Source organism: Podarcis pityusensis, assembly GCF_964106645.2.
Source record: "Podarcis pityusensis genome assembly, chromosome: 3".
Taxonomy (NCBI): Eukaryota; Metazoa; Chordata; class Lepidosauria; order Squamata; family Lacertidae; genus Podarcis; species Podarcis pityusensis.
Genome location: NC_138026.1, coordinates 63,538,630 through 63,561,831, shown reverse-complemented (window position 1 = coordinate 63,561,831; position 23,202 = coordinate 63,538,630). Strand labels below are relative to the sequence as shown.

Sequence of the window (23,202 nt, the reverse complement as noted above, 5' to 3'; positions counted from 1 at the left end):
AACATCTAGAACTCCTTCAACCACTCATCATGAGGCTTGGTTTCCAGACTCTTGATCAAGAAAAAATCTTGCACATACATTAAGGAGCAAGTCTGTGCCCTTGGCCCTACCCCAAGCATTGGACACACCAGTTGGCCCCACTCTAAATGCTGACATGGACATCAGGGCAACACAGCATATACAATGTCAGGAGCAGGCCCAAAACCATTGTGCCAGTCTTTAGTAATCATGTGATTTTCCTTTCCCATAAACAACTTGTGGAGGATGGCCTTTTACAGTTATGTTTCAATATATGAAATCGCTGCTGTGTAACAAATTCAGGGCAGCGTTGTACTAGGATTGTGTGACCATGCTAGAAAAATTGGCCCCTATGAATCAAGGAGCAATTTTGTAACATTTAGAAATACATTTAATTTCCTTATGCTTATACCCAAGTTAGAATGTTTGGGGAAAATAATCACCATTTTTAATACTCAATTTTCTATTCTAATATTTTGTTTCAGTTTCTAGTACCTTTAATGAATCTTCCTGAGTAGAAAAATCTTCATAGACACCAGAATGAAGTTCTGGAGCATTCAGCAAGAGCTCAGCATCAGCTATAGCCAGCAAAATCTTGTTAATTTCAACCAGGTATTCTGCAGGGAATGGAGATACCCTCGTTGTTGATGAGAGGGGACCTTGAATCTTCTGCAAGACTGCCTAAAGAAAAATAAACTTAAGCTTAGCTCTTTTAAAATAACTTCAGTATAAGATAAAAACAAATTTCATTTATTTGGACAGTGGACCCTCCAGACACGAACTTAATTCGTTCAGGGGGTCCATACGTACCCCAAAAAGTCCGCATCTAGAGGCACCACTTCTACACATGCGTAAAGCGTGCAGAGCGCTTCTGCGTATGTGCGCACAGCAAAACCTGGAAGTATACACTTCAGGGTTTGCCACGTTCGCAACCCAAAAGTTACGTTACTCAAAGGTAACGTAACCTGAGAGTCCACTGTATTTGCTTTATGTCCTATCTTTCAGGTTCAATTCAGATTAAAGCCTTTTTTTTAAAGTACTGAACTGAAAAATAAGCTATTAAAATATACCAGATAAAATCAAGTTTTTAAAATTGAAATCCTATCCCCAAAACTAAAATCCCTGCCATGTGACTCCTTGTTATAATTAGAAGGAAGTATATCTACTTTGTCCAGAGCAGATACACCAATAACTTAATTTACTTTCTTTAAAATCAATCACCCTATATACCAATACAAATATACTCCAGTCAAGCAAGTCTACCTCTTCTCAATTTATCAGCTCCAGTTATGGGGAAAGGGTGGAGATAGCCCACCCTAAATTAACAGAAAGTCTTTTCCCAGGTTCTCGAAATGTGGACATTCATTTTTATAATTCTCAGTTAGCATGGAGGCTAATGCATGCCCATGATGACTTCTGACATTTTATGTCTATAGACACAGTAAGCTAAGTCAAAAGAGAACACTAAAAAGCTTGTTTTCCTACAGATAGCAAGAGCTTCCTCAAAATAGGAAAGGAGCCATACAACATGGTTAAAACATATAATCAGTCTTGTAGCTTTATTCCATACAGAGCATATCATTGTTTGGAGAGCTTCTCTCTCCTCCTTCTTTAAAGCAGAAAGCATGAGGAGGAATGTGGGAAATAAAAGTACTTTGAAGTGCTGTGCCTGAGCCCCATCAACTTCTGGAAAACCATGAGTTCCCCAACCCTAGTTTAAAAGAATCAATTAGACAAATTCATAGAGAACAGAGCTCTGAATAGCATAGTAGCTGAATTGAAGCACCATAAGCTGGTGGTGATAAACAACAGTAAATGGTCACCTTCATGCCTTGCTTCCAGAGACATCTGGTTAACTGCTGCTGGAAGCATAACACAGGACGAGACAGACCTTGGTCTGATCCCCAAAGGCAGTTCATTCAAAGGGGAACAGCAATTATCTGCTTCTGTTCATCAAAGTTGTATTCTGCCCTTCCTCCAAGGAGCTCAGTTTGGTGTATGAATGGTTACCAAGCCAACCTTATACCAGATGCAATGAGCTAGGTAATACAGTATCCCCAATTGACTAATCACTAAAAGATGAAGCCAATCAAAACCAGGCACAAAAATATGGTTTATTCCTTTTCTGAATCACCATTCACAGAATTGCATCTTCATCAGAGTCCAGTGCAGAGTGAAGGTCATCAACAAGGTCTCCAACAAAGAAATGTTAAACAAGTTGCAGTACTATTGATCAATTGCTGTTTTGTCACCTACAGTATGCCAAAAATTAATGAAACCTCAGCAGCCTTATGTTCAAGGTTCAATTCAGAGAAGAAAGCAACTATGATTTTCCAGATCCTACACAAACAAAGGGCATTTGAGCTAGAAAAATAGACTGGGGCAATTCATATAAAATATTTTTAAAATATAAACCGCAAACCAATGATTAATACTTGGTGCAGCTCTACACACGCAAATCCATCTTTTTGATTTCTCTTCATTACTTGAGCACTACCTGTACAAAGGAGAATGGGGGTGACAATCAGGCTCCCACCCTGTCTGATATTTGCATGCTGACATCAATTCTTAACAGGAGGTTTCCTATGCAAAGTCCAGTGTGCAGAAGGGAGGTGATTTGCTGCTACAAAGCAACGACTGGTACTTTTCCTAAATACATTTTCTGTGGGGTAAAACTGATCCAAACCTGTTGCTGGCCGCCTTCACTCTCATATTAATTCACCAATTTCAGCCCTTTTTGTAAGAAAATAATTGTCACCCATTCTCCTCACACTATATCATCCCAACCTAAATTCCCTGACTTTAAAGCTGCTGTTAGCTCCATGGAAAGAAATGGAGGTAGCTGCTGACAAAACAGGGCACTAAATTGGGAGGACTTTAGGCATCATTATTCTATGCTGCATAAGCTTGAATTTGAGTCTTTCACATTCTATGTTCTCTTCAATAATTGGCTCTGGGCTTTAAAGTTATAGGAGAGTCATAAAGAGATTGATTCATTTAATTATAAAGTCCCATAACCAGAAATGCAAAAGTATTTGACAGATTGCCTAATGCACAAGCTTGTCCAAAAAATTACTTACTGCTTCAGACGACTCCTCACTATTATATAAAATATAACAACAATTCTTATGACAGACTAAATATTTGAGAAAAGTGGACGCATTAGAAATGGAAAATGAAAAGCTTTGTATGTATGAATAATTGAAACAGACAAGCTTTCTGAAGTCAGTATCACAGTACTGCACTCAATAAAATTCTCACAAATATTTGACTAAACAGCAGATTTTAATACATCCAAATTAAAAATATCCAAAATAAAATCATAAGTGGTCAAATCAAAATCAGATCAGGGGTTCACTTGACTCAGGGCTTACCAAGGCTCAAGAAACTGCCCAGAAACATAGCAGGATATGACCCTTCTCCTTTGGTCATGCTCACCTGTGAGCAAAATCTGAACACAAGGAAAACTTGAAAGGCCCAGGAAAAGCCTTAAGAAGAGATGGCTAATGAACAGAGATAAAAATAATCACAGATTCCCATTCATAAATATCACAGTTGTCCTGAGGCCAGAGAATTGAAGAGTAGCACATTCCAGCTTCTGCCAACAGCCAGGAAACCTAGGGTCACTACCTCCCGAAAGAAACATTGAGGCAACAGGGAGATCAACTGCCCTTTACCATCAGCCAAATAAGAAGCAGCTACAAAGAGCTTACTTCTCCCCATCCTGCCTGAAAAAATACTCAGCTTTAGCTGTGTTTAGCCCCTGGGACTGCTAAAGTAAGAAGAAAGAACACTCTGGCCTCATCCATTGGCCAAAGGGACCAAAGTCACCAATTGCTATTCAAGCAGATGAAGATCAACCTTGCCTGAACTGGATATAAATGCCCTCTCACAGCTCACCGCTTTGTTCTGGCTTTGAATAAGTACCGTATTTTTCGCTCTATAACACGCACCCGACCATAACACGCACGTAGTTTTTAGAGGAGGAAAACAAGAAAAAAAATATTCTAAATGAAACAGTGGATGTATGATTTTTGTGGTTCATGCTGTGGCCACAGACATGTGATCTGACAGTGAGTTTGGAGTAGCCCAATGCAAAAATCCTGAGGATCCATGTGGATCCATGCTTTGTAACCACGTTTTTGCACCACTGCGACCCTAGGCAACAGTGGGTGCGTGATTTTTTTGGTGCAGGCTGTAGCCATGGACATGCTATGTTATCTGATGGTGAATTTGAGGTGACCCAGTGCAAAGATCCTGTGGATCCATGCTTTGTAACCACGTTTTTGCACCATTGCAGCCCCAGGCAACAGTGGGTGCGTGATTTTTTTGGTACAGACCGTAGCCATGGACATGTAATGTGATCTGATGGTGAATTTGGGGTGACCCAATGCAAAAATCCTGAGGATCCATGTGGATCCGTGCTTTGTCACCACGTTTTAAATGGGGAGGGAAGGAAAGCAAAAGTCCCCCCCCCCCAAGCCAGACAGGATATACGAAGTATGATTTCTTTTTTATTTACGGTATTTCTTTTTTGGCCACCTCTGTCACTGCAACCTTTGCTCTGTGCTTGCACACTTTGGGGCAATAGGGCATGTAACACACTTTTTTTCATCTGCCAAGATGTAGAAAATCAATTTTAATGTCCCTATATAAAATGCCTAGTGAAGCAGAAGGGTATTACATCAGCCACTGTATTAAGGCTAAACGTTTGAAGAACAGCTCTCTATGGGTGGGGGGGGGGGAGACTAAATTCCATTTTCAATCAATTGTTATTGTGGCAGCAATTATCAGTGTATAGCACACAATGAGGAAAAGAACTTTAAAAAATATATATATAAAAAACATTCTCACGTTATACTTCTTCAAAGAAGAGTATTAGGCTTTTAATGAAGGGGAGAGGAGAGATGCTGTAATCTTCCTGGCTCAGGAGATTCTGATTTACCAGCCGCGTGTAGAAAGTATAGATTAAGATATTTGATATACAGCATATAAATCCAGAGATTTCCATGTCTCACTCTGTAATCCAGCCTGCTGTTACTTACGAGCAGGGAAGCAGGGTTTCTCTTCCAAACAAGCATACTGTCTCCCTCCAGCAGTACATTGCTTGGAGAAGCTGTAATTTGGAGGGGGCCTGGGGGCAGGGCTCTCTGCTTTTGGAAAAGAAATGAGAAACCTACCATTGTAAAGCAAAAGTCGTTCCCCCCACCACCACCCAAGCCAGCCCTCTCTCTCTCTCTCTCTCTCCCACCTGCATGCTTTTCGGCTGCCTGCGAGTCCCTAGAGCACGGAGAGGAGGAAGTGGTGGGCTGGAGCCTGCACGCAGTGTGTGTGACTAGGGAAGAATTAGAAGGAAGGACGCGATGCTTTCCTTAACCCTCTGCTTGCCAGGAGGGCAGGGGATTCCCTGCTCTTTGTTGAGTTTGAGCAAACGCAGCAACAGAAGAGGGTGGGCAGTAAGACCCTGAGGCAGAATGCAGGAAAGCTTCTGCCTTCCCTCTTCCCTCCGTCCGCCCGCCCGATCTTATTTTTGCCTATTTTGCCCCTGCGCTTCGGCGAGTCAGCTCCAGGGACCACACATTCGCTCAATAACACGCACAGACATTTCACCTTACTTTTTAGGACAAAAAATCTGCGTGTTATAGAGCGAAATTTACGGTAATCTCCCTCCTTCACCTTTTCCCTCTTCTCCTGCCTTTTTACCATAGTTTATAAACCAAATGACAGGGTCTTTCTCTCATTCTCTCTCTCTCGTCCCCCTCCCCCTCTTTCTCTCTTTGATTAATATGAGAAACATTAGCAGACAATTATCTGAAAAACAAGACTGAAAATATAGTAAATAGATAAAGAAGATCCACTTCTCTCAAGATTTCACATACTATTGATAAATAATTTATCTGAAATGCAGCAACCTGAATGTAAGTAAATATGCTTTCGAATCTGATCTTTCGCTACCCTGTACAGATCTAGCCTCAAAACCCAGTCATAACATTGCTGGGTCCACTCACAACTGAATGTGTTAATGGCCAATGTAACATTTCAAAAAGAGATGGCAAGTTCTTGTAGCCCAGTTATAGCAATGTGTCCTCTTCCTTAGTGGGGTCTAAAACATTAAACTCCAGCTAGGTGGACAGATCCTCTATCAGCGTCCTTTACCAAAGGGTAAATTTTGTGCAGTGGCCCATTTTAGAATTTATTGACAATTTTATTTTGTCAATAATATGATGACATTATTGACAAAAAAACCCTAAAAAAACCCCATCCTCTAGTAACAGTTACAGTACTGGTAGTGAAAGTATATTGGCTAGATGGTCTGTTAGTGTAACTTAAAGGGAAAGTTTTTAAAATATTTTTTCCACAATAAATAAGATCTACCTGCAACCTCCCCTCATCTTCTGCTTCCTCTGTTCCAGAAAGGCTTCCATCTGTCTCATTGAGCCAGTGCAAATGACTGTCTTGTTCTGTCTTATATTGGGAGAATGAAGGGGAGAGCTCCACCACCTGTCTCCTTTGTAATGACCTAAGTTCCTATAAGCAAAGAATGAAGGGAATATAAAACAAATGGTTGACAAAAGCAGCAGAAAAGCAGTTGTGCATGTTCAATCACAGATGTTTAGAAATCTACAAAAGAAGTGCAAGCTGAAATGGCAAAAGTATTTGTTGACAATTACGACCCCAAACAACATCTGCCAGGGAGATGGGTTGATATTGCATGCTGCCACAATCACCAATTTCTGTCTTAACACAGATTGCCTTATTTGAAAAATAATTCTACCAAGGATCAATTTGCCTATTTCCCAGGCACCAAATTTAAATGGTTCCCCAATCTTCGGCTGGAGGTGGGGTTCCTTGAAGGCATCTGAGGCAAAACAGGATCTTGCCAGGTTGAAGAAGAGGCTTCTCAAATGCTGAATGGTACATCAGTAATCCAGAAATTTTAAAAAATGCAACCCCTCTTCTGTCCCACCCCCATTTCCCTTACCGCCATGCTGGTGTAAATTAAGTTGTGGCTGGGGGTGGGGGCTAACACCTACTCAGTTTCTATGAGCCTAATATGGAACTCTCTGGTACCATTGGGAAAGATGAGAGGGAATTAGAAACAGGGCTCTGCCTTTCATCAGTCACAGACAAGAATGAAAGAGCTGAATAATTTTACCCAATATTAACATTTTTAAAAAAATATGGAGGCAACTGCAGATCTAATTGGCCCCGATCCCTCACCCAGTTTCAATGGCACATGCATCTATAAGCATATTTTCTTTCTTCCATTTAAAGTGGGTAAAGAGCTGACTCAGAAGATCAAATTCATACAGAAGAATAATTGTGTGCAGAGAGTACTGGGTTTTGGGCAGAACTAAAACATTTAATGACTAATTCATCCATTTAACCATCCTAGTTTCAGGGTGATGAGAGAAAAGATTCCAATATATCAGAAGTGGAAAGCCATGTGCACCTGGCTTGAAAAGACATCTGTGTCAATGAAATGAAAAATCAGAAGTTGGACATGGGTGTGTGCGTGAGAGTTACAGAGTTTTCTGATGCAGGCAGGCACATGTTGCTTAGGAGAGAGGAAACTACAGTGGTGCCTCGCAAGACGAATGCCTCGCAAGATGAAAAACGCGCAAGACGAAAGAGTTTTCCATTTTTTGAGTCGTTCCGCAAGACGAATTTCCCTATGGGCTTGCTTCGCAAGACGAAACGTCTTGCGAGTTTGTTTCCTTTTTCTTAAAGCCGCTAAGCCGTTAATAGCCGCTAAGCCGCTAATAGCCGCTAAGCCGCTAATAGCCGTGCTTCGCAAGACGAAAAAACCGCAAGATGAAGAGACTCGCGGAACGGATTAATTTCGTCTTGCGAGGCACCACTGTATACTGCAGATGTCTATCCTATTGGATGGGTGGGTGGAGGAAGAACACAATAGCTTCACCTTAGCGCTGCTTTGCCTGGTCTGCAGAAGCAGAAGCTGCAAACGAATTCTCTCATGCCTGCTCTCTTCCATTGGCTGTTGCAGTAGCTTTTCACCTTTTTGTAGAACATCCTCAATTTGAGCCCTCTCTTCATCCAACTAAAATGATAACAGCACAAGAACACTAAACCGTTAATGATACTTTAAGGGAAAATATTCCCCTTCCTCCCAAAATGGATATAACGGGCAGTATTCAACCAAAATAAAAATAAAAATGCATGAACAGAACAACTTCCATTTCCGTAATGGGACTCTTCCTTCTCCTAACCACATCCACCCTACACCTTCCCAAAATCTGCTCTAGAATGTTGGGGGAATCCCCAGGAAAGGTTTAGGGGGTGCACAGGGGGAGGGAAAGGATGGAAAGTCCCTTTCTGCAGCATAATTCATTCCGCTCACATAAGTGCTACACTGAACACAACCCAGTATCTGTGAAGAGAAACATGCATAAAAATGTACAGAAGAATAGCTGAAAATATGTTTAATAAAGGCAAGTGCAATAATCTGTTTCATTCTAATCTCACACACCTTTTCATCATCTTCCTTTGATTCCATGTGTTTCTCTACAACCTTCAGCATATCCTGTAACTCACTTTCGAATTTATCAATGTCTGCAGAATCCACTGCAATTCCATGGGTCCCTTGCTTGACAAACACTTTATGAGCCTCCTGACTGAAAAGCATCTGATGGCAAATGGGAAGGCAAAAAACACACATTGATTAATGCCTAAATAACTGCATCAGTAAAGTTGCACATGAACATCACATTCAGAATCAGATTTTGCAGTGTAGGAGAACTTAGGCTACAGATTATCCTGTTTCACTGGCTCAGTTGAAAAATGAAAAATACTAAGCTGCACCTAAGAACGCAGAATAAGGCTGAGAGTGATAAGCTGATTCCCATTCCCAGAGACCCAGGCTAAGGAAATGCCTAGTCATGAGTAATTGGGATACTCAAGGCCTAACTTATATGCTTCTGGAGAGTTGGAGGCATATCAAAAGCCAACGGGTGACATCCAGTTGTAACAGCCTGTTCAAGGAACAGGCATTCTGCAAGTGGGAGCCTCATTCTTAGTGCACTGCAACAGTTGTATTCTGTAAAATATGTTGCGAAATCCTTAGCACAACCACTATTATTATGATACTTGGTGACAGTTAAGCTTGTGTGACACCGCTTGTTCAAGAACAAGTTCTCAGTCATCTTGTGCTAGTGTTATGTTGGATCTCAAGCTTAGTGTTATGTACCCTTTCCACTAGACTGGTAGTATTTTGTAAATTAAATGCGTGTGTGCTTTTTTAAAAAAGAACACCCAAGAAGTATTACTTAAACAATATATCTTGTCAAAGGCAAGCAGATATTTGTTTGTCAGTGTACAGCAATGTACTATCTTTCTCTAAGTTATCATCAAAACCTTTCTCCCCAGCCAAAAAAAAATTAATCATAACCATCGAGCTCATCAATAAAATACTAAGAAGCAGCTTCCCTACCACATACACTTCTTATCAAAATAGGAGTTTGCACCTAGCTGAGCTCTAAAAATAACTAAGTAGCATTCATTCTACCAAAGCATTAATAACTGATCAAGGATCTTAAGGGGAATGTAAGTGTGCAAAATCCAGTCAATATGGGCACATTACCCAAGAGCTGTTAGGGATTATGTCTACTGACCAGGAAATGTGCATAATTCCATCTTCATGGAAGGATTATGTGCACAGTCTCCACGAGGCCTGGTGAATGTCCACAATGGCCTGTTTTTTGCACATCAGCTGATTCTTTCTCTGAAATATGAACATTCTCTGAGGCCTTTTGGGGCTTATGTATATTGACCAGGAAATGCGCACAATTTCCTTTTCATGGAAGGATGTGTGCACATTCTCCACGAGACCCAGTGAATGTACACACTGGCCAGTTGATATGCACATTAACTGCTCAACTTACATTCCCCTTAACATATGGACTTCAAAATGGGAAGAAATCAATGCTTTGGGATCATGAAGCAACATCCTTGTTTTGCACAACATCTTCCATCCTCACCTTAGCACTTCTGATGTGCTGTGATACCTTCTCAAAGTTCCTGTTCAGTTCAGCCAGCTTCGGCTCTACCAGTTCACGGCATGACACACCACGGCCATTCATCAGGATAATAGCTTGGTCACGCACATTATCTACTCTGAGACTAACATCATCCAATTCTGATGTTAGACGCTGAGAAGAGGGGAAAAACAGCACAAGCTTAGTGGTCAGTACACAGCAGGATAAAACAGGTGGGAGTGTAGCAAGAGAGTTATCAACCAAGAGATTTGGCGGAGTTTCATTTGGAACCAAAATATACTATTACTGTATAAGCCATGTCAGTAAGATATTAGGTTTGCCACCTTCACTGTCTCTTCTTTCTTGCTGGCTGGCTTTTTCTCAATCTCATCCAACAGGGCTTCAGCTTGGTACAGCCAAGTGCTTATGTGGGCGACATTCTCATCAAAAATCTCCAGTTGACTTTGGTGATTCTGGACAGCAAAGACAAGGATAAATCAATGAAAGAAATACCTAGAGAATGATCAATAAAATGAAAAAATGCTGCATATTAACAGGAAACACTTAGCAATAGATAGTCATCACTACATTTATTTAGATTTCTGGTCCAGTCCATGCCAAGACCTCTGGACAGTTTACAATAAATTTGCATACTCAATTCAAAAAGAAAATTAGACTAAAATTTAGAAGGTATTAAATCCGCATCCTTTCCCCTTTTGCACTATTTTCTATCTCCTGCATCCATATTTTTGCTACAGGATAAAGCCTGCCCAGACCCACTTCACCTCTCCCTAAGAACATACCTCCCCAAAGAGCATAGAAAATATGCAGCATTCATATCCCCACATCATAACAGGGTTTAATAGCCAATGAGTAAACCAGTATGCTCAAACACATAACAAATCCTTAACATATTCAAACAACGCTGCTCATTATAGATTGCTTTCTGTCAACTTTACATAAATGATTATTTCACTGATAAAAGAATACATGGTTGTGAAATTGGATTTCCAAAAGTTCTTGATTTTTAAAGAACTGGTTTATTCTGATAGTAACACTTTATAGCAAAGGTTTTCAGATTGCAAAAGTATAGATAAAGAAGCAAAGGTATCAACTTTTAAAGCACTGGTGAAATTCTGTAGTGTGTTCACCTTATGCTTTGATTCAACATAAATTCTGAGGTTACCAGCGCATGAACAATAGCAGCTAAACTATCCATGTCCTGGAAAGGGTGCAGTTGCCGTACAGCTTAAGCTGATAACAGGCATCCCCACAGAGATCACCTGAGCTTCCAGTGATGGATCGAGGAGCACCCCCAAACTATAAACTTGTTCCTTCAGAGGAGTGCAACCCCAACCAGAACCAGTAAACTCCCCAACTCCTGTACCTGGGAGCCAGTCACCACAGTCCCCCATCTAGCTAGGATTCAGTCTCAGTTTGTTGCCCTTCATTCAGCCGATCACTGCATCCAGGCACCCGTTTAAAACAGCCACAGCCTTTCCTGATTCAGGTGTAACAGAAATAGAGCTGGGCATCATCAGCAATCTGATGGCACCGTGCCCCAAATCTCCCAATTACCACTCACAGCAGCTTCTTATAGATATTGAATAGCACTGGGAACACATGGTGAGAAAGCTATCATAATATCCCTTATTGCCCTACAGCAATGAACAGCACAATTGGCAGGAGGCTGGCACAAAATTCCCCCAATGCTATTCTATAAACCTGGCCCCATAGTTCCATCAGTCCCCCACTCATGAAGATGGTCCAGGAGGATACTGCAGTATCAAAAGCCACTGAGAGATCAAGCAAGAGCAACAATATCACATTTCCCCTATTCCCTGTAATGTATCAAGGAGACCAAGGGTGATTTTGGAAAGATACCTAGGAAAGATTTTTACTTTTTTAAACCTTCAGATGTTTGTTTGAATGCATATCCTCACAGATACCCATTCCCCGTTCAGAACTTCTGACATGGAAGGGAAACATCTGAATGAAGATTCTAAGCACTGGAATTCTCCCATGATCTGAACTTCTGCCTTGTCTTCCTCTCATTCCAGGAATGGGAACTGGTGCATACAGTAAAGTTTGGGATGGGGATCATATGCAAAACCCCTCCCACCTCATTAATCCTACACATATTCAGGCAAATATCTGAAGAGAGCTTCAGAGATATTATAGATGATCAGTCTTGATTGTGAATGACTTCAAAACAGGGAGCTGACAGATAAATAGATAACTCACAACAGAGATCAGAGAGGACACAAGAATGAATTAAACTGCCATGGGTGCATTAGATTCTCTTAATATTTTCTTTGGGATTATGGCTACAACATATTCATGTCAAAAAGTAAAGGCTATTAAAACTCGCCGTTTAGATAGCAAGAATCTTACAAAGTTCAGGTAGGCACATTTTAAACTGAGCGAAATGATCTTCTAAAATTCATGACACATTTTAAAATTATATTGGCCCCTCACCTTTCTTATTAAGTATCTTCAATCCTACATCTACTGGGCATGCTGATATCTTCTCTCTTCACAGGAATTTCTATGCTTTGTGACAGTACACACAGTGAGAAGGCTATCATAATGAACCTTATTCTGCTGAAGCTAATTACACTTTGGAAATCTTAATGTCAGACAGATAACTCAGCTAATAAAAAAATATTTTTAAAGGCAGCAAATATTGTAAAGTAAAAATTGCATATAAGCTTACCAAAAGCGTATTGCACCAATCTTCCGTCCAAGTTCGGACTCTACTCCATCCAGCATTAAGAACACAGAGCTTTTCCTCCAAAGTCGTCTCACTGCCTTCCACTAAGGTCTGAAGTACTGCACTACTCTCTGTTACACTGTTAAGATCAACCTTCTTCCTTTCCAGTTCTCTCAGCACATTCTAAAAGGCAACAGAAACTATTAACAGAACCAAATTCTTCATGATTGCAAAGTCAAAGATGGCATCAAATGCATTCATAGCATATGACCATGTTTCTAATTTGACCACCTTGCCTTTTCATATCATGTAAGGCACTTACCAGCCAACTGCATATATGCCCAAATAACCACGGGGTATTCTAATATTGATAGCGATATTTGCACTAATTGTAGAATTTTCATAGAAGTTCTAGCAGCATGAAAATTCCCCTTCAATAAAAGGCAATTGAAGCATTGTGAAGTTATTGGGACCATTTGACAGGTCTGCATTTCTGTGATCATACAGACTAATGGACAGGGCTGGCCCACCCATGAGGCAAGGTGAGGTGACTATCTCAGGTAGCACGATCCACAGGGGTAACAGATCCCAATGTACATATTTATTCCCCCACTCTGCCCTTGTTCCTAATATCAATCTTCACAATTATTATTTATTTATTTATTTATACCCCACCCATCTGGCTGGGTTTCCCCAGCCACTCTGGGTGGCTTCCAACAGAACCCTAAAATACAATAACCTATTAAACATTAAAAGCTTCCCTAAACAGGGCTGCCTTCAGATGTCTTCTAAAAGTTTGGTTATTTTTCTCTTTGACATCTGGTGGGAGGGCTTTCCACAGGGCAAGTGCCACTACCAAGAAGGCCCTCTGCCTGGTTCCCTGTAACTTGGCTTCTCGTAGCGAGGGAACCACCAGAAGGCCCTCAGGGCTGGACCTCAGTGTCCGGGCAGAATGATGGAGGTGGAGACGCTCCTTCAAGTATACTGGACCAAGGCCGTTTAGGGCTTTAAAGGTCAGCACCAACACTTTGAATTGTGCTCGGAAACGTACTGGGAGCCATTGTAGGTCTTTCAAGACTGGTGTTATATGGTCTAGAGGGAAGAGGGATGTCATTTTGTGGTTTGTCTCAGGTGCCAAAATGTCTTGGGCGGCCCCTGCTACCTGAAATTATCTACTGTTGGGAAATGAAGTTGTAATTTTTAAGACAACTTATATCTTCCTCTTGCCTTTATCAAATTTGATTTTATTAGATTCTGCCATTTAGTTTATTATGCAATTACTCCTTGTTCCAGTTCCATTTGTTATTTCATAAAGTTTCTTGTTCTGCATGTGGGGAACTATATATCTATCTATTATGGAGCAATTCAAACTACTTTTTGTCTGCATGTGCGCATGTACTTTTCATGAAGTGGAGGGAACCTTATGTAATTCTTCCCACTATAATATACATTTTTGTATAATGGTATGTGCGTAAGCACTTGTTAATTAATAAAGTAGTGCCTTTTCTCTAAATCGCTGTGGAGCACAGAGGATATTGCAACATTTCAAATACATTACACTGAAACATTTAAATACTACTAATCATATTGAAGTATGTTGTATACAGATAGTAAAAAGGTCCTCAGATCACAATTATTTATAGCCATTGTAACATAAGAAGGATTTGTGCAGTTTCCTTGCACGACAAGAAATTATACTGTTCCATTTTTAACATCAATCCTCAGAACACAATACTCCTCCTTGTAGGCTAATGACTTTTTGCACTCAATTAGGCAAATAATTGACTAACCATGACATTCTCTAAAATAGCAATCAATAATTAAAACAAGCAATTAAATTCAAAAAGCCAAGAACTGTATTACGTTATGGAAAATGAAACACATTGGTGAGCCTTGGATCTAATACACCTTTTTTTGGCTGGCACAATTCAGCTTTTTGAGAAAACAATTTTTTAAAAAATGTCTATAATAAGGCAATCAAATTTAAAAGATAGCGTAAGGTTTTAAATTATCCATGCCAGCTTGGGAAAAAGCAGTAAAGGAAGCATAGACACAATATATGCTTAAATATATGCTCAGAACTAAGTATTGGGGAGAAATTTAGAACAAAGTATGATATTTGTGTAGTTAGCTACTTGGTTGATTTTTTAAATAGGTAAAAAAATATATCTTTATATAGCTATTTTAACCACTTTAATCCATCACTGAGGGGATTTATCATGTAACAGATAGCAAATATTAAGTGTTGCTGCTGTGGAATTATAGAGATTAGCTCCTCCAATGCGGTTTTGTATAGTGGTTACAGATCTAATAGCTAATTCTTCAACATTTTAAATAATTTTCTTTGAGCAACAGCCAACAAAAAGGCTTATATTACTAAACTCTAACTTATCCTAGAAGAACAGACAGAGGTGAAGATAGGGGTTGGCAAAAACAGCACCTGACGAGAACACAGGCCCAGGTGGAGTGCAAAAAATCACCATTCAGACTATGAGGTGTATGGTGTATATGTGTGTGGTGCCACACCTCCGCTGTTGCAGCAAGATCAAATGCAGAAGCCTCCCGTCCTTCTCGCACTGTGGCAAAATTATGGGGGGGGGGGGTCAATACAGCTCCTTGCCAGGGGCAGAAGAGACCCTTGGTACACCTCTGAGAACAGAGGATAAACACTACCCACTCACAATAATCATGTACCATATGCAATGTTTTTAGAATCTAATGCTGGAAGAAAATGCCTAAGATTTTCCTATTTATAATCAGCAATGCATAGTTGACCACCGTTTGCTAAGCAGAAAATTCTGCTTGAAAAGCATGCGTCAATTTTTCTTCATCAGCTTAATGTAAACCAGGAAAAAGTTGCACTATGGACTAAGTATTGAACCAGTAAAAAGCAGCACAACAATTCCTTCTAGTGCAACAGGACTTTCCACCTTTCCTTCCCCTAGCCCCCACCTCTCTGGTGCCCTCCCCAAATTTGCTCTGGGTGGTCCAGAGACCACCATCCCCCGCAAGAACAGTGGGGGGGCCAGTTGTTCCATCAGGCAAGCTGAACATGGGGGGATGAGGACAGATTGTTCCATCAGGGAAACAGAAAAGGAGAAAAACTATTAAATAAATTATTTTGTTAACAGTTGCTCCAAAGATGAAATAGAAACAATTGTCTCTGTTTTGTTTTCGGTTTTTAAATCACAAAGGAATACAAAGGAGAAAGGACAAGATACAGTTTTTCTTACTTTAGCCCATGCAATTTCAGTGTCCAGATCAGTGAGCAAATTCTCTGAGGTGGACTTGTGCACTAACTCAGCCTCCGTAGCCTCTAGCCATTTCGACAAGGAAAGAGAGACTTCCTTGAGCTTACATGACAGCTGCAATGCCTGCTCCAAATCTTGCTTCCCTTCAGTGACCTGCATAAGAAACCCAGCATGTAAAAACAGAAATAAGGAGTTCTGCTTCTTCAATAAGAAATATGTAGCAGTGAAAGTAATTGGCAACACCAAGGTGGTATTTTTATAAAAGGTCATACTAAGAAAAAAGAAAAAAGGGATCCAGAGGGGATCCTGGAAATGACACGCTGCTTAGCTCAGGAAAACTGGTGGAAAGTATAGGTAAGGTAAAAGTAAAGGACCCCTGGACAGTTAAGTCCAGTCAAAGGCAACTATGGGGTTGCGGTGCTCATCTCACTTTCAGGCCAAGGGAGCTGGCGTTTGTCCACAGACAGCTTTCCGGGTTATGTGGCCAGCATGACTAAACCGCTTCTGGCACAACGGGACACCGTGACGGAAACCAGAGCGCATGGAAATGCCATTTACCTTCCTGCCGCAGTGGTACCTATTTATCTACTTGCACTGGCATGCTTTCAAACTGCTGGGTTGGCAGGAGCTGGGACAGAGCAATGGGAGCTCACCCCATTGTGGGGATTCAAACCGCCAACCTTCCGATTGGCAAACCCAAGAGGCTCAGTGGTTTAGACCACAGTGCCACCCGTGTCCCTAGTTTAATGTCCCTGCTTAGCTTAATGTCTGTCACAGGAAAACTGGTGGAAAGTATATTTAAACATAAAGTAACCAATCCTATAGAACAGCAAGCTTGGCTGAAGCAGAGCTGAAGTAGGATTCTGCAACAGCAAATTTTGTCTCACTAATCTATTAAGAGTTCTTTGAGAGTGTCAACAAAGCATATAGAAAGAGGTGATCCAGTTTTCTAGACAGAGCATGCAAGGTGGCTTACAATTTAGATTATACATCACAATGAGGTACTAAAGAACAGACAGTTCAGAGAGAGAGTAAAACTAAAACATTTGAAGATGCAGTGTGCAAAGTTAAAACAATCCAAAAGCCTTAAAAAATAAAATGCACTGACCATTTATATAAAAAACAAAAAGAAGGAAGAAAAGAAAAGAAGAAAAGGAAGAAAGAAAAGAAGGTTTCCCAAGGAAGAGCTTTTTACAATCTTAAAACCATTACAGAAAAGACCCTATATGTGTCCTGTGTCCCAAGCAACAGTACCTCTGAAGGCAAAAAATCAAAGAGCAAGGCCTCTAATGGTCATAAGGGTAGTCAGATTCATTTGGCAGAAGACTGTCCTCAAATAGTCTGGCCCCAAAGCCCAAAAGCAGCACACAACTCTTACCTGTGCACCCAGATCATTGTATAGAAATTTCAATGCTGTCAGTTGTTCATCCATGCTCTTAGGGTTATCTGTTTGTTGTTTCTGTACAATTTGCCTTCCTGTTTTGATTACAGTTTCCACTTCAAGCTTTACTTCACTGAGAGTCTTGTAGAGTTTCTAGAGTCAGAATGAATTACACATTTGTTACCGTTTCATGTCTCAAGGTTTGTCTGTTTCTGTTTCCAAATAATGGTTAAACTTGTTCATGTCATATTACTTCTTGAAAGCAGGTCAAACATAACAATGCATCAATTCAAACATCCTGGCCATAACAAATGTTTCATTCAAAGTTTTAAGAAATAGCTGTTTGGGGTTTTTTGCTTTAATGCTAAATATGACAAAGATAAAATTATGTTATTTTCTCTGCATAAAATTTGTCTCTAAGTACCATTAAAGTGAAAAGTTAAGTAAGCTTCCCTTAAAACTATTTTGATAATATGAAAGTGTTACGTTCTTTTGATAATTCTATCTAGGTATAAGAACCAAATCTCTTAAAAAGAATTGTTCCTTTTATCCAAGCTTTCCACCAAATCTGTGGATATGCTTCTATAGAAGGATATCTTTGGTAGGAGTCTTCATTTCAGTTGAGACACAGAAGCAAAGTATCTTAAATCTTCCATGACCTCATGGAAATAATATGGAGGAAGAGGAAAGTAGGAAAGTGCAGCCAAAATTCTACATTACCATGCACTTATCGAAGTGAGACTGAATTACATCTGGGTCAATATCCTTCACATCCAAGACATGGAGCTCAGCCTTTACACTATCCAGAACCCGTTTACAATCCAGCATACGTTGCTCAAAGTTCGCTGGTTTCTGGAAAAGCTGATACTTTGTGGATACCTCCCGGAGTTTCCTCTGTTTATAAAAGAAGGCAACAATATCAAACTGTGACCAGAAAGAAAACACCCCCAAGAGGTTTCAACAACCCTCCTCCTCCATCTCATTGCTTAGACCATGCAGCACGTCTCCCAGATACCTATCCTAGTTTCTTGTACAGTCTTGAGCCTAGCACAGGATGCTTGTCCTTATCTTCAAAGGACTCCAGATTCTCAGGCCCTTATCACATCTCTCTGCTCTTAAACCTCAATACATCTCTACCTGTGACTGTCACTCCTCCAGCAAAACCCTCAGCTATCCAAGGTCTCCTGCTCCCTAAATGATTTCATCCTTTCTCCCACTATGATGAGAAATACCTCTTACTTATGTCTAATATGACCCACAGGAAGCTGCCTTATACTGAATTAGTTGTCTACAAAGACTTACTGTCAGTTCCCTAGTTCCCATGCTAGGGGTCCAGCCTGGCAAGCCATGAGAAGCGGCCCATCAGTTTCCCACCAGCCCGGGCTTATCACCAAGTCTCAAAGGTATTGTGCTCAGTGTTCAGGATAAAAACCCTTTGCCTATTCTTTAGAAATTGTTCCAAGCTAATTTGGTTTTATGTAGACATATTGTGTAATTTACAATGTAATATGCTGTATGCAGGCTAGTCCTGTCCCAGGGTCAGGCTTTAGTAATATGGCACTCTGAGCAAGGACAAAATTTGGCACACACTCCCAACTTTGAGTAGGTACCCATATAAATATAGGTATGATGATGATGATGATGATGATGATGATGATGATGCACCCTCTTAGCTCTGTGCCCTGTGGAGAAGAACTGCCCACACCGCCCTAAATCCAGCACTGCCAGTGCTTTACACTCAGAAGCTATATGTATTGTACACTGATTCCTGTTGTACATGAATAAAGTGTGTAGCCTTCACCCATAAGTGCGCTTACCACCCCCGAATCACAAAGAAAGCTGCCTTTTGTCAGAAGACATCCTGCATACAAATTCTGAAATAATTCAGATCATGCTTTATTTCTACAACTAGCAGTGTCAACCTCCCATTTTATTTTTGGAGCTGTTCCAATGACAACGAATGTATTGAAATTGAAAGTCAGATCAACAGATAATTTAAACAAACTTCTAAGACACCATTCATCCACTGGATCTCAGGGTGATTTTCTAATGATTAATAGAACAATTAATATTGAAAAGCAGCATCCACACAAATCAAAGACGCACAATAAATTTATAGAGCAACAAAATTATTTATCTATTAAACTTCTGCAAATCAAATTCAAGTAGCAGGACTCATGTTTGTCATCCACAGGTGGCCTCTTCATTTTTTACTTATGCGGTCAGTTACACTCAGTCCTGGTCACTGGCAAATGCTTGTGATATTTACCTGCAAGGCATCCAATTGAGACCCACTACGAGGAGATCTGCATTCTGGGGAGGCTGGCATCAACGACCACACGTTCTTTTTTAGCTCTTCCAAGGTGGATTCATGAGCAGCAATTTCAGTTTGGATTTTCTGCCAAGTCGTTATTGGAAAGGCAAAAAACAGTACATGGCAGATATCAGCCTTACTAGCAATAAATCACACCACAGAAGTCTATTATGAGTGCTACAGTGTCAACATCAGTCATGCTGGCTTTGATGATAGGCTCCTTCTTTCAAAGTCATTAGCCCTATTACAGCAGGTACTCCAATGTGTCCGCCTACACACACATACACAGCTAAATTATATGGCACAGATTCCTTTCAAGAAGCAATCTATCATCATCCTACACCCAAAAATCCTGCGTGGCAACAAAAGTCTACTGAAAATACCTGTGCCTCCTGTGGCATTTGGAAGGCATCTATTCTGTCGGTCAAGTACGAAGTTAGCTGCCTATCCAGATCCTTCAAGCTCTCTTGTAGGACTTGCAACATGTGCTCGGTTTCCCGCATTGTCTGAAGCTGCTGTTCCAAGCAAATCTGTCTGCTCACTGCCTGAATTTTGAAGCAAAAGAGTAAGTTGCACAGCATGATTACTTTTGAATTTGCACACAGAAAAATATGAATATGAAATAAAATGAGAACTGCAATTTCCTTTCTTGCTGACAAGGGCTGCAATTTAAGCACTGAATTTTTCAAGATTATGAACCATTCCTAACAGAAGAGCACTTAATTCAGAGATCCTTAACATGGGAAGCCCAAACAAAGATGTACATGATTATGTTCCCCCATCAGCATCATTCATCTCAACATACACCAGAATGGCATGGTTGGAGGCACAGCTTGAACTCTCTAGGGAATTCTATCAATCATTTCCTACTATAACATGTTTATAAAGGCTGCCAACATGGATGGCTTTTCCCCAGAGAAAACCCACTCCATACAGCTGAACCAGAACAAATGGCAAATGGGTTTTCCGTGGATTGACGTTTGCTCCAAGTCAGCAGTAAAGAGCTGAGGAAAGTGGTAGGACAAACAGAAAACCACTTGGACCTGTGCCTAGTATCTAAGCAAAGAGTGGACAAGCCCAAATCCATTAAGGTAAAGGTGATCAATGGACACTCGTGATGATGGATGTGTGTACCACCTCCAGTACAGTGGTACCTCGGTTTACGAACTTAATCCATTCCAGAAGTCCGTTCTTAAACCAAAACTGTTCTTAAACCGAGGCGCACTTTCCCTAATGAGGCCTCCCACCACCGGTGCCCTTCCACCATTTGGCTTCCATTCTTAGACCGAGGTAAAGTTCACAAACCGAGACATTACTTCCGGTTTTGCAGAGTTCATAAAGCGAACAGGGCTGTTCTTAAACCCATGTACCACTTGTATAATTGGTGTGCCTTTGAATGCCAGTTGCCACAAAACACAAGAGAAGAGATTACTATTACACTAATGTCCTGCTTGTGGGCTATCCATAGGCATCTGGTTGGCCTGAGAAAACAGGATGCTAGACTAGAGGAGTGCTTGATTTGATCCAGCAGGGTTTTTCTTATGTTCTTTTCATTGTTGTTCTTAGAACATTACTGCTGAAATTCATTTTATTCAGCTCTCTCTCTCTCCTCAGGCAAGATCCCTTGGGTCTTAAACATTCCTAATGCTTTCACAATCACACACTTCAAAGGTCAGGGAGCAGGTCGCACTCAAAAACAGAGGTTAAGTGGTTCTTTTAAAACCACTTGGCCGTATCAGTCATCAGAACAGATGTGAGTGAATAGAGTAAGGCAATATGCAATGGAAATGTGATCAGAACTGAAAGCTGCTGCAAAGGGAGTCCCTCGCTCAAAAGAATAGCTGTTGCTCCACCAAGATAGTATAAATTCACTGTATGGCAGTATAACTGATAGTTGAGACAAGTGTTCCTATAAGTAGAACTCCATTTGCTGCGCACACCCACTAGAAGAGGGGAAAGGTCATTTTTGCAGAAACCCGCATCCTCTAAAAAGCTGCAGGGGAGGTTGCATGGGGACTGCAGGTAGAAGAGGGAAGTGGCAAAATCACCCCCTCTTCCCCCAGCGAGACGCTTCAGTGGATCTCAGTGTATTCCATGAGCAGAGGGAGTCCCTCCCTCAAACAGTAGAAGGGACCTTTTGGATCCAACCCTGTGTTACACATTGCTGGTAGCATCCTGCTAAACTCTAAAATGAATCTGAGTCACCAATAAAGATCTTAATCTGTTTTGTGATTTTCAGAAATAATCTAGTTAGCCATTAATACACGTCAACTAATATTCTTCTAATATTGCCAACAAAGGTTTGTATAGTTAAAGCCATGGTCTTCCCAGTAGTGATGTATGGAAGTGAGAGCTGGACCATAAAGAAGGTTGATCGCTGAAGAATTGATGCTTTTGAATTATGGTGCTGGAGGAGACTCTTGAGAGTCCCATGGACTGCAAGAAGATCAAACATATCCATTCTGAAGGAAATCAGCCCTGAGTGCTCACTGGAAGGACAGATCCTGAAGCTGAGGTTCCAATACTTTGGCCACCTCATGAGAAGAGAAGACTCCCTGGAAAAGACCCTGATGTTGGGAAAGATTGAGGGCACAAGGAGAAGGGGACGACAGAGGACGAGATGGTTGGACAGTGTTCTCGAAGCTACAAACATGAGTCTGACCAAACTGCGGGAGGCAGTGGAAGACAGGAGTGCCTGGCGTGCTCTGGTCCATGGGTTCACGAAGAGTCAGACACGACTAAACAACAACAACAAATATTCCGCTTACAGAAAGGTTTCCTTCCCTTTTGCACAAAAGCTTATTCTCACAGTCTTTTCATTACTTGCTTTGCATCTTACTTATGATGGCAAAAACATTAGTTTACATATTGCCACTTACTGGTTTTTAGAAGCATGGAAGGACTCCATTTATAAATCAACAATATCATCTTTTGTTCTGGCCTGCACAGTGGATTGTGACCCACCAACCTAAATGCAGCCAACCAGTCTGAATGTTGGCTAATCAGGGGCTTAGTAAGGCTTCAATTTTTGCTGTGTGTCCGACAGCTGCCAAACACCTGTAAGTCCACAATGGATGATTTGTGCATTATTTGGCTTGGTGGGTAGCAAGTTGTACAGGTCTGATCTTGATACTGGGTGCCAAAGATTGCTGTCAGCTTGTGATGGCTATTTAAAGCTTTGTTACATACTGAGCATAGAGGCACTAGTGAAAACAAGTTATCCATCTTACTAAAAATACAAATTCTTACCACATGACTTAATTCTTCATAGCGGGCATTGAAAGCTTCCAATTTTTCACTGATGATTTCATCAAGGATCCCTCCATCAATCAACGTTTGGCCAAGTTCCCGAATTTGAGTCCGGTTATCAGTTGGATGGCGTAGGACAGATTCCAATGACTAACAAAAATTGCGTTGTTAGTTTAAAAAAAAACAACAATGCATCACAACAATGCAACAAAAACTAGTATAGGTAATTCAAATCTTACATTTATTTTACTTGCACTATTCACAGCTTTGGGTGGGGAATA

The 23,202-nt window shown here is 40.8% G+C and overlaps 1 protein-coding gene across 3 annotated transcripts in view; it reads right to left on the bottom strand.

The window, feature by feature from the left end:
- Window positions 1-23,202, bottom strand: part of UTRN (utrophin) — a gene marked incomplete at its 3' end in the record, with an annotated part of 327,288 nt that overhangs the window by 204,218 nt on the left and 99,868 nt on the right. For all 3 annotated transcript variants that reach the window (XM_080998526.1, XM_080998525.1, XM_080998524.1), the window contains exons 29-41: window positions 22,922-23,071; window positions 20,056-20,217; window positions 19,628-19,756; window positions 18,079-18,252; window positions 17,356-17,511; window positions 15,960-16,130; window positions 12,730-12,909; window positions 10,358-10,486; window positions 10,017-10,187; window positions 8,510-8,665; window positions 7,943-8,080; window positions 6,394-6,546; window positions 514-699 (exon numbers count right to left, since the gene is read on the bottom strand). In XM_080998526.1, coding sequence (XP_080854652.1) covers window positions 514-699; window positions 6,394-6,546; window positions 7,943-8,080; window positions 8,510-8,665; window positions 10,017-10,187; window positions 10,358-10,486; window positions 12,730-12,909; window positions 15,960-16,130; window positions 17,356-17,511; window positions 18,079-18,252; window positions 19,628-19,756; window positions 20,056-20,217; window positions 22,922-23,071 — 2,055 coding nt within the window. The remainder of the gene's footprint in view (window positions 1-513; window positions 700-6,393; window positions 6,547-7,942; window positions 8,081-8,509; window positions 8,666-10,016; window positions 10,188-10,357; window positions 10,487-12,729; window positions 12,910-15,959; window positions 16,131-17,355; window positions 17,512-18,078; window positions 18,253-19,627; window positions 19,757-20,055; window positions 20,218-22,921; window positions 23,072-23,202) is intronic.